At 38.9% G+C, this 10,511-nt stretch overlaps 2 protein-coding genes across 3 annotated transcripts; one reads left to right on the top strand and one right to left on the bottom strand.

Annotated features, from left to right (window-relative positions):
• Positions 1-94: 94 nt before the first annotated feature.
• Positions 95-6,533, bottom strand: LOC116180918 (vacuolar fusion protein CCZ1 homolog). Of its 2 annotated transcripts, XM_031501097.1 has the most exons (9): positions 6,365-6,533; positions 6,220-6,317; positions 6,079-6,172; positions 5,824-6,030; positions 5,602-5,777; positions 3,529-3,818; positions 3,083-3,481; positions 2,915-3,031; positions 95-187 (listed from the first exon to the last, which is right to left on the bottom strand). In XM_031501097.1, exons 1-9 carry the CDS (start codon positions 6,437-6,439, stop codon positions 129-131), a joined length of 1,515 nt encoding a protein of 504 aa, XP_031356957.1. In that variant the 5' UTR covers positions 6,440-6,533; the 3' UTR covers positions 95-128. The 2 variants fall into 2 exon arrangements, with proteins under 2 accessions (XP_031356957.1, XP_031356958.1); XM_031501098.1 differs by lacking the exon at positions 2,915-3,031 and having other exon boundaries at positions 110-187.
• A 1,893-nt stretch (positions 6,534-8,426) lies between these two features.
• On the top strand, positions 8,427-9,313 carry LOC116180813. The gene is made up of 3 exons (XM_031500947.1): positions 8,427-8,602; positions 8,650-8,854; positions 8,902-9,313. The coding sequence occupies exons 1-3, from the start codon at positions 8,529-8,531 to the stop codon at positions 9,196-9,198; spliced, it is 576 nt and encodes a 191-aa protein (XP_031356807.1). The 5' UTR covers positions 8,427-8,528; the 3' UTR covers positions 9,199-9,313.
• Positions 9,314-10,511: the final 1,198 nt, after the last annotated feature.

Below are 10,511 nucleotides of genomic sequence, written 5' to 3'. Positions count from 1 at the left end.
AAGAGTTTTTATCATTTAAAAGGAATGTTTTGTTTTGTTTCCTGCCAGAGTATGCAGTAGGTCAAGGTTTTTCAAGCGGAACGGGTTCGGTGGTGGAAAAAAATTCAGATCACAATAGTATTCGTTTATTACATTGGATGAAAAAAAATTCCTTTCAATTCCGTGTCACAAATTTTCTTCACTTCATCTGCAAATAAAACCAATATTACAGTTAAACATACTCTACAAACATTAATGGTAAAGTAGTTAGTATTAAGAATTAGTGTTCAATCACACAAACATGCCTCTGATCATACTGATAAGACTTACCTAAGGGTGGTTTCTAGGGAGACATGTGAACTATCAAAAAGGAGATTTAAGGGAGGTTTCAAAAATGCTTGGGAAGATTGTATAAGCAGCGCTATGATGGGGGGAGGGAGTATCAGCGAGAGAAAGACAGAGAGAGAGAGAGCCTGGGAGGATACCTTATGACCGTTGTAGTAGGGTAAATGGGAGGAGGGTGGAATACCCCTGTTCTAAATTTTCTGTAACTATCACATTCTTTGGTAAGTCTTTATAGCTGCACGTTTCGAAGAAGAACGTAGGAATACTTCCCCCTCGGAACGTTCAGCTATAAACAAATTAATAAATAAAAAATAAATAAAACATTCTTTCCAAAAAATGTTGAGTTAGCGCTAAGGAGTTTAAATCTCTTAGGGCAAGTGTAGAAGCGGGAGGTCTGGGGGATACGAATTAATCTTCATTGTCCTACAATGGCCATAAGATCGTAGTCGTATACTGGGGAGATACCCCCACAGACCCTTCGGTGCTACGTCGCCCTCAGAACGTTCAGCTCAGGGGCGTATAGAATACTCCCCAGCATATGAATATCTTATGACCGATGTACGAAATGAAGATTGTTTGTCTTTTTTCCCTGAGGGTTTTTTGATTCCCCCCCCCCCCCAATTCTACATTCTTGCCTAAGAGATCTAGAGTCCTTAGCGCTAACCCAATATTTTTTTGAAAGAATGTGTATAGCTGAACGTTTCGAGGGAGAATGTAGCACGGGGAGGAGCGGGGGGGGTGTATGAAACATTCAAACCCGTAGTACACGATTATCTTGTAACCGCTGTGAACCGCAATGAAGGATTGAATCTGTCTTTTTTCCCTTGAGGAGGGGGGGGGGGTACTCCATAGATGTTAACCAAGTGACAAATGGGAGGAGCCGATGTAAAAAAGAGGTGAGGGAGACGTTCTGAATGTGAGAGGGGTTTGAAGCGAACATAATGCGGGTCAAGAAAGTGCTAAATAATCGGAGAGGAAAAGTTAAAAGGCGCGATAGAGGAGTGAAGAAAATGCAAATGAAGTGCACGCGATCCTTAAGGTGGCAAGGAAGGTCAAGAAAAGGTACTTGGGGCGCAAGGAATGTATGCAAAAAGCGCAAGGGATGTTTGAAGCGGGTATCAGGTGTAAAACAGTGGGGAGCAATTTAAAAGAAGCGCAAGAAAAATTAAATAAATGATGGGAGATGTAAAGCAACTTTAAGAGTATGAAGCCGAAATTGTGGTGTTCGCATGGAGGAGGCGTTCCTTGCGTCGTGTAGGAACCATGAAGTGTAAAAGGTAGTTAAAGCGCGCGTGAAAAAGAAGTTTGGCAAAAGGCGTAAAAAAAGGGAGTAGAAAACGTAAATACGTACAGGTACAGGGAAAGCGTGACGATGACATGCCGAAAGAGAAATGTTAAGCAAACATATCGAAAGTTGGGCGAAAGTGCTAAACTAGGGGGAAGAAAGCTTAAAGGGTATGGTGTACGAGACAAAAAAGGCGTGTCAGAGATTTGAAATACGCAATACCGAAACCGTATCCCCTTCCCGCCGGTGCCCCCCCCCCGTTTTACTCGTGGTTCGGTTGCGATAACTAAGGCGTGACCTTGTTTTATGGTGCAAGGTCGCGACAGTGGATTATAATTGTAAAACAAATAAAATAAAAATCAAACTGGTACTTACATTGTGACTGATTGTAGATGATACAAGCACTGGAGCACAATAAATGCTTAACTGAAAATGGGGCGTTTTTAAACCACACGAGACACACTAAGACAAGAACCTATTTTAGGCATTAAGGGGATTTGTTTTCTCGCTTTGCGAAATCGTTACCGTTTCCGTGTGCCGTAATTCTGTTTTAGATTTTTCGCCAGCGACCGACCGCCCGCTCCCTGGAGTTTTCCGTTTTTCCGCCTGATACTAAAGAGAATAATCGTGCAACCAGAAGAAGTGTGAAATACGCGCGTCTTCATTACATAATTGGAGTCGTATTCGGTCAAGGACAGATCAATTAAACGCGCTGGGTTATTTTTCCCTACAAATAAATTCAGATGTGTCGCCGTTGGTGAACAAAAAGGGATTGAACTTGATTGTTGGAATACGTAACTCCAAAACTAGTATAAGTGCATGCACATTCACCGTTTTTTACCGTCCGAATGTTCCAATCTGCAATTTCAGGATTTATTTTCTCCGTATCATTGTAAGGAGGCCGTTGCGACCTTATTATTATGTCACCAGTGTCAGCTACGATATCATTCTGTTTACGAGCTACCATTTACCATTTAGATTTAGGGGTAGATTTGAGCGTAACGTGCAGAAAGCATGATGAAAGCGTGAGGGATATGTAAAGAAAGGGAGTAGGTTGGGGGGAAGTGTATCCTCGTTACGCCTAGTGCATTTATGAGCCCCATGTTCCCCCCCCCCCCCCCCCCCCCCGAGAAACAAGCAAAGGCACATATTGACCACACACCTTTAAAAATAAAACTTGGCAAGATGCTGTTAGACGAAGAACGTATCCAAAAAGGGGAACAGGTGGTCTGTACCTCCTGTAACCTGTCTCTCTTAGCTACGCCCCTTATTAAAGCAAGAACAGCAAACTCAAGACATACAAACCTTGCGCGACATTAATACAATTTTGTGGTCGGATACTATTTACACAATCTATGACATCCATCATATCATAAATTTCCCAAATAATCAAGCTATTGCCAACTATCTTGCCTAACAACCCTAAACGACACATCACAAGTGAGCTTATCACAAGTAAAACCGCCGGCTTACCACTAATATCGATCAAGCTGGCGTTCTTATGCTGCAAGGCGACGTAAAACTCGCGCAAATTCGACACCTTCCCGACGACCCAGTAATCGTTCATAGTCTTCACGATCGTCTCCCCGGCAAACGACAGCGACTCCTTCCTGCTGTTCATATCGGCCATGATTTGCACCAACTCCTTACCGCACGAGACGTTGCCGCTCTGCCGATTGTCCAAGTGGATCGTGCTCTTGTACGCCAAATTGAGCTTGTTAAAGTAGATGAAACGGGGCGACGTATCGGAACTACTCGGCGGAATTATGCTCCTCGTGCAGTACTCGCCGATATCGGACGCGATCGACGACAAGCGCTGGCCCATAAACGCGTCCAGCTCCTTGAAGAGCTCGACTGTTAAATCGACGCCACCTAAAACTCGAATGTTAAGCCGTACTCACACGTTCGCCATAATGTACCGTTAACAAAGAGGCAAATTGTGGCGTTAAGCGCCCTGTACACTATGAAATAGTAAACGGAGGGGTTCGCCTCGTTGTTTAAGAAGATCTTCGGCACTTTGCCGATCGTGTGCGCCGTCTTCAAGTTCGTAGGACCCGTTATGAAACGGCCGTAGTGTAGGGAGGCGAAAGGAGAGGAAGGGTTTCTGGGTATCGAACCGCCTTGGAGTTCGGTCTCGATGTTCGCCGGAAGTAAAGTGCTGATTAAGTATTGGTAAATGATTTGGGTGTCGTCCGGCTCGATACCGCTCCTACAATTGAAGAGATCTCAACTCGCGATTCTAAGACTGAAGAGATAACTTCGTGCATGCGAATGACGTCACTCCGTGACAGTGGAAGGGCACAAAACTATATAATACTCGCAAGGTGCGCGTGACGCTGTAAGTAGGGAGTCGGTTCATGCTTTCCCCAATTACTCAGTCTAGTCCCGCCTCGTTAATCGCTTATGCAGGGATTAAAGAACAATCCGCCCGCAATACCGAAGGAAAGTGGAAACGCCTCCCGTTCCACAGCTCATTTTGCGGCGAAAACGTCAATGCGTTTATAGCACTCACCGAGACGTATAAGGAATACGCCCAAGTTAGTGTCACCATCGCGCTAAGAAGCCTTCCCTTACTATTATAGTGGGAGATCTAGCTCGCACTCCACTGACCGAGGATGATCAAAATTTTAACCAACGGAGTTCCACTTTGGCATGTCTGCCACCTCAGGTCATATGACTTAAGGCGCAGATGCGGTACCAATTTTAAATGGTTCTTTTTTGAGAAAATAAGTTATACACCAAATGAACGTTGATAATACCTCTTAAAAAAATAGTTTACCTGAAACCGTCAAGAAAATCTAAATTTCAGGACTATTTTGACATTAGAAAGTTGATCTTTACCTGACTAGTACTGTAATATTTTTGCCTGACTCCCATTACAGTCCTAGTACATGCAAAATAACAATTAGATCGTTCATTGAATAAGTTATTCAATCAACGATTGGATAATATTATAATGCAGACTATGTGGATATTTTTAAATATTAATATACCTACACAAAAGATAATGGTTTTTTAATTACGAACAATTAATGGAATATGCGTGGAAGTAATTATTCCTTTAGTTTTGCACCAAAAGGTTTGTACGCCTTTTCGTACCTCTTTCTTGACTTTGTGGGGAGCGAACATTGCACTACGGCGGCCGCAGCTTCAGCTATATTATAACAACGTCTCGCGTAGGTACTCTTCTTCACTGATACCTGCTTTTGTACCTAGTTATTAAGACTGTATAGTTGAGAAGTACAAAGGATAAACTGCAAACTGCATTAAAAATGACACTGATTGTTTTCATTATTTTGAAATCTCTATGGAAACAATTAAATAAAGTGATTTTAGCATGCGTGATTAGGTATCAAAATTTCACATTTGAATAATTTAATTTGGAAAAGTTATCTACATGTTGCGGTTTCAGGTAAAATTTTATACATAATATGTCATGAAAGTGAGTCCACCTGACTTGGAGGCATTAAAGAGATACTCGGACGTTGCGCGTCCTCGTACTTTTCAATAAGCCTCCGCGTCATGTAAACGACCGCTTTCATGACTTATGTAAATAACTATAAAAAAATCGCAAACATTTGATAACTGTAAAAAACAATTCTTAGTCGGTTTTTCCTGAACTTTCTATGGACAACTAGGTAACGCCGTAACCGAGGCCGTAACGGTTGGATGAATGACGCTGATTTTTTTACAGACTAATACTTTGAAAATGCCATTATCTGTTAATCTCAAAGATTTATTTCTGTTTGCAGTGGATATTTCTACTTTACAATAACTTGGTGCCGTTTTATATTTTTCCTGTGTGTGCTTACCTTCAAACACAGCGCCATCTACTACCTTCTTATAATGAATGCAGTATAGTACCCTTTCCACCCGAGCGAGAGAAAATCTAGTACGCCTATTTGACCCTAATTCGACCTCAACACAATGACGTCATTTCCATGACTGACCGAATTACTACCCTTCAGTCTTAACTTCATAAATCGACTCACCAAATTAGGCTGTCGTTAAACAAAAACGACACATACTCAATAATGGGATAGTTGCATTCTAAAGCGTTGATAAAGCACTGCACGTTGAGAAAGTTCTGCTTATCTAACGGTAGGAAGTGTATGCCCGAAAATACGTTTAATATATCGCAGTTGCTTAGATTTAAGGTTTTCAGATACTAAAGCGAGATTATTACAATTCGATTGTGCGAAAGGTACGCTTACGGCTGTGTAGAAATGCTCGAACTTGTTCCGAAGAGCGGTTATGGAATATTCCCGCTCGGTGCTTGTGTACGTGCCCGAAAACAAACGATACATAGCATACGCCTGCTTCAAAACTGCTTTATAAATTGTATCATGCACGTCCTCTTCAATGTACTCGACTACCGTAGATTCGTTACTACCTTTGTTGATGAAGGGAAGATTAATCGTCTAAAACTTCAGTTCTATACTGTCAGCTATATACAAATAGCCACTCACAATCACCATCCAGTAATTTGGCTCTGGCTCGAAGTACAGCTGTCGTTTCTTCAGCGTATGAAGAGAGTTCAAAGGCCCGCTCGGTTTGAAATTCCTAAAATTGAAATGTTAATAACGAAAACCATTGGCTAGTTCCGCTACCCTGTAAATTTAATTATGGCCTCTACTAGACCTACGTTATTAACTTGCGTGTTTATGTCATCGGTGGGTGGATAGTAATATAGCACTTTGTTGTATTCCTACAAGACTTGAGGTGAACACGATGAATAATTAGACTTCGACAAACCTCTCCTTCTTTAGATTCATAGGAGGAACTAAAAATGAAGAAATTTTTCAATTCAATTTCAGATTTTGCCATCATTTTCGCAATTTTTCATATAAATGGTTTACATGATTTAAATTTGGAACTATGGATTAAATGAGGTTAGAAAACAATTCACCGAACTGTCATTTAAAACAAAAACATTGAGTGCATTTTTCATACTTGGGAAGTACTTTTCATATAATTCAGTTTCCGTCGAGACCGCCTGAGGCTGTCTTCAAAATCTTTAAAACCTTCTCTCAGATGCCTTCACATCATTTTCCAATCCTCAAAATTACATATCCATTTTCATAAAATAAAATAAACGTATTTATATATCTATTTATATAGGTATCTGCTATCTATGTATTTTGGCCTTATGATTTTGGCATAACTTCTAGTTTAAAAAAAACGTACTGCTGTTGTCTAATTTTACTATATTTTACTACATTTATGTAGTGCGTACATAATACATAACTTGCGACAAATATCACCGGTCACTAGAGTTTCGTGTTGCCAATTTTTACATAATAAAAATTGATTGCTGTTTACGCGCGTAATTATTACGAAAATTATAATGTGTAACGCATATAGTCCTATAAAATCAGAGCTGTCACTTTTAATAAGATTTAAATCTTTTTTATGATTTAAATACTTTTTTCGATTTAAATCATTTGATCTTAAATCTTTTTACGGAAAATGATTTTTGATTTAAGATTTAAATCTTCATGAAAACTATCTTTGATTTTGAACTTAAAAAATGATTTAAATCTTTTAAAAAGATTTAAATACTTTCGAAAAGATTTAAATCGTTTCCGAGTGATTTAAATCTTTTAGAGACGATTTAATTAATACATACTAACAAATTCTCTTGATTTATTTCAACCTGACTAAGCTAATTAACCCGGGTTTTATTTCGGTAGACGTTTATATGTATTTATTACAAAATCGAGTATACCTACTGAGATTGACGATGTCTTGGTTTTTTAAAAGTTCTTTCGCAAAAAAATAGGTACATATTTTAATTTAATAAATAATAACAATAAAATACGGTAGAAATGGTAAGTATATTGATGAATGGGTTTCGAGCAAGATCATCAGACCAATCAGTTTTATTGAATTTAAATCCTTTACAAACCTTTTGTCACAAAACGATTAAATCATCGGAAAAGATTTAAATCATTACATCATTACATTATTTAAATCTATATACGTGATTTAAATTAACAAAATTAGATTTAAACCTTTTTGAATGAATTAAATACATTGAAAGTATCTTAAATACTTTCTAAAAAGATTTAAATCACAAAAAATATTTAAATCTCAAAATGATTTATTATCTAAATACTTTCTTATTGACAAAAGTATCTTTGATTTAAATCATTTGTTAAAATGAAATGCATCTTTGATCTTTGATTTAAATCGTTTTTTAAACGATTTGTGACAGCTCTGTATAAAATAAGGGTTTTTGGTGTTATAAGTGGCATTTTGGATTCAATGAAATACCGTATAGCTTGAAAATTTGCATTTTTACTGTTTTTCATAAGTATGCACCCTGATATGTAGGCAACCCCGCATACTCGACTTTCAGAAAAAAACCGGCCATTTTTTTTATATATAGACCATGATAATCGCTATCCCTACTATCAGGAGAACATAATCGTAAGAAAGTAATTAAACTTTCGCATTGACTGTTTTGAAACATCGTTAAAGTCGATTCTTGTATTTATCGAAATGTAACCTCAAATTCTTGTTTACTTTTGCATAGATGTTATTTATTTATGTTAAAGGTTTAAATTATGAAATTGGGATTGAAATTGAACTGCCGGTGTCATTGGGATAGATTATTGTTTTGGACCTGCCGATCGGAAGGCCAGGATGAGTATTTAAACCCCGAAAAGGCGAAAAACGAGATTAAAGAAGGAGAATCTAATATAAAATTAGGTCTTAACATTGCAGTTAAATACGTTGCATTCATAGAAACGTTTCAGAGTATGATCCTCTTTGAGAACCACTGATTTCATTTTCAAATTTACCGCTCGAAACCATAAAATTCATAATTCACGAATCACGAATTCGGGTCGTCGAACATTGGCGACTAATATAAACATCAAACGCACGTGCTCCACAAAATGTAAATTTTGACTAAATGGAACCCAAAATTAATTTCAAAGGAGGCGGCTCCTTTGTAAATAAACCGCCAAAGTTCTCCCTAGACGGCTGGTGAGTTAAATCACTTTCGTCATCTCACCTAACCTCCAATTTTTCAGTACAATTTATGTGGCTTGGAAAAACACCATCGTGTCGTACAACACAAAGACTGCGAAACGTTTAAAGTCGTTCAAGGGGTTGCGCGATTCCGTGGCCGACTTCTGCGTGCACCACTTCAAAAATGTGGAGGTCGTCACGGCCTGCTCGGTACGAGGCGAGCTGATATCTTGGAAAGCCGATGTGGGACTTCGCCTTCTAAAGCAGGTACGCTGACGCCTTCGGTACATACGTAAGTAATCCCAGTTTTCTAGCGCCTTCCCAACGACGCCCAAATCGAGTCGTTTCAATTCGTCGATCAAATCAGCGACGGGACACACTGCAGGTTTCTAGTTTCGTGGTTGTCGAACAAATCCATACGCTTCGGTTTGTTTAATACGGAAAACCACGAACTTCGTAATGTTCAAGTGAAGCTTAAGGTCGGCAGTAAGTACGATGTTTCGGTCTCGAGCGATGCACATTCCCAGTCGCCCTTCATGGCGGCCACTTGCGGCAACCAGTTGTATTACACCAAGTTTCTCAATGGACGAATCTATGAGTACGTATTTTGATGCAAAATCAGGATGGCGTGATGTGACCGTTGTCAACTCAAATTGACTGTCATTTTTTAAGTTGACAGTAAGAATAGCAATGACAAAACCTTAGACCATATAGTACATGGACTGCTATTCGCCCTATGCTTTCAATACAAAATGGATGGTCACGGATAGAGGGCACTGTAGTCGTGGGTATGTGAATCTCAGGGTAAACTAAAGTCGTGTAAACACCACTAGGATCGCTTAAAGAACAGCTTTATAGTAACCGCGTAGTACGCGAAGCTTTAAATACTCTTTATTATTTGCTATACGTCCACAAATAAGAATAAGTTTGCTTTTTTTGGGATATCTAGGCGATTCATTAATTGACGTTTGTTAATTTATAGGTTGACAGTCTCAAATCGTGTCTCATCGGACAACTTCGGACAGACTCGTTTACCCTGAAACTCACATACCCAGGCGATGTCCTTGACCATATTTTAGTTACAATTAGCAGTCCATGTACTATATGGTCTAAGGACAAAACTAATAGAAACAAATGATTGCATAATGCAAGATAAGCTACAATAAATTAGAAATTTATCTTGTACGGCTTGAATGAATTGGGTTGGGTTGATAGAGGAGCCTTGACTGAAACTCCGCCCATATACAAAATAAAGGCGGCTAGTTCAGTTGATTGATTTTATATTGACTTACCTTTTTCATTGATCTTTTTTTACTGTTAATGAAAAACCACTTGATTTGGGTGAAGATTAATATAAGTATATTAATCATTCGGTCCTACAATTGTTAAAAATTTTTTGTATAGTATGTACTTAGGATTAGTATTATGGCGTCATTACTAAGTATAGCATTATGCAATCAATGGAAGAGAATACGTAGGTAGGCAGACATACAGACAGTGCTCCATTGTGGGTGGGATACCCATTACATCGACGACTTCTATTGATCAAACTACTAAAAAAAATGTTTCGGTAGTTATTTGTAACAAATTTCACTTTCAAGGTATCCCCCATTTTATTCCCGGTGACACTAAAGTTCAATGACCTCATTTGATCTTTGAGCGCTCGGGAAAATTATATTAAAAGAAACAAGGTTTTAGCAAGAGTTTCTGTATAACATTAGGTATTAAAGACTTTCTGGAAATGGTAATGGGGTGTGTGAGCTGGGTGGTGTTCCATACCCCCCCACACCCCTCTGTGCTGCATTCTTCCACAAAACGTTCAGGCCTAAGGACTCTGTCATAGTTTTTTATAAAGACGCGGAATTTTCCAAAAAATTATGATACACATGGCAAAGGCACAGGGGAAGGGGGGGGGGGGGGGTTT

The sequence above is a fragment of the Photinus pyralis genome, unplaced genomic scaffold (genome assembly GCF_008802855.1).
Source record: "Photinus pyralis isolate 1611_PpyrPB1 unplaced genomic scaffold, Ppyr1.3 Ppyr1.4_LG9, whole genome shotgun sequence".
Taxonomy (NCBI): Eukaryota; Metazoa; Arthropoda; class Insecta; order Coleoptera; family Lampyridae; genus Photinus; species Photinus pyralis.
The sequence above is the reverse complement of the archived record's forward strand: the minus strand, read 5'-3'. Positions and strand labels throughout refer to the sequence as shown.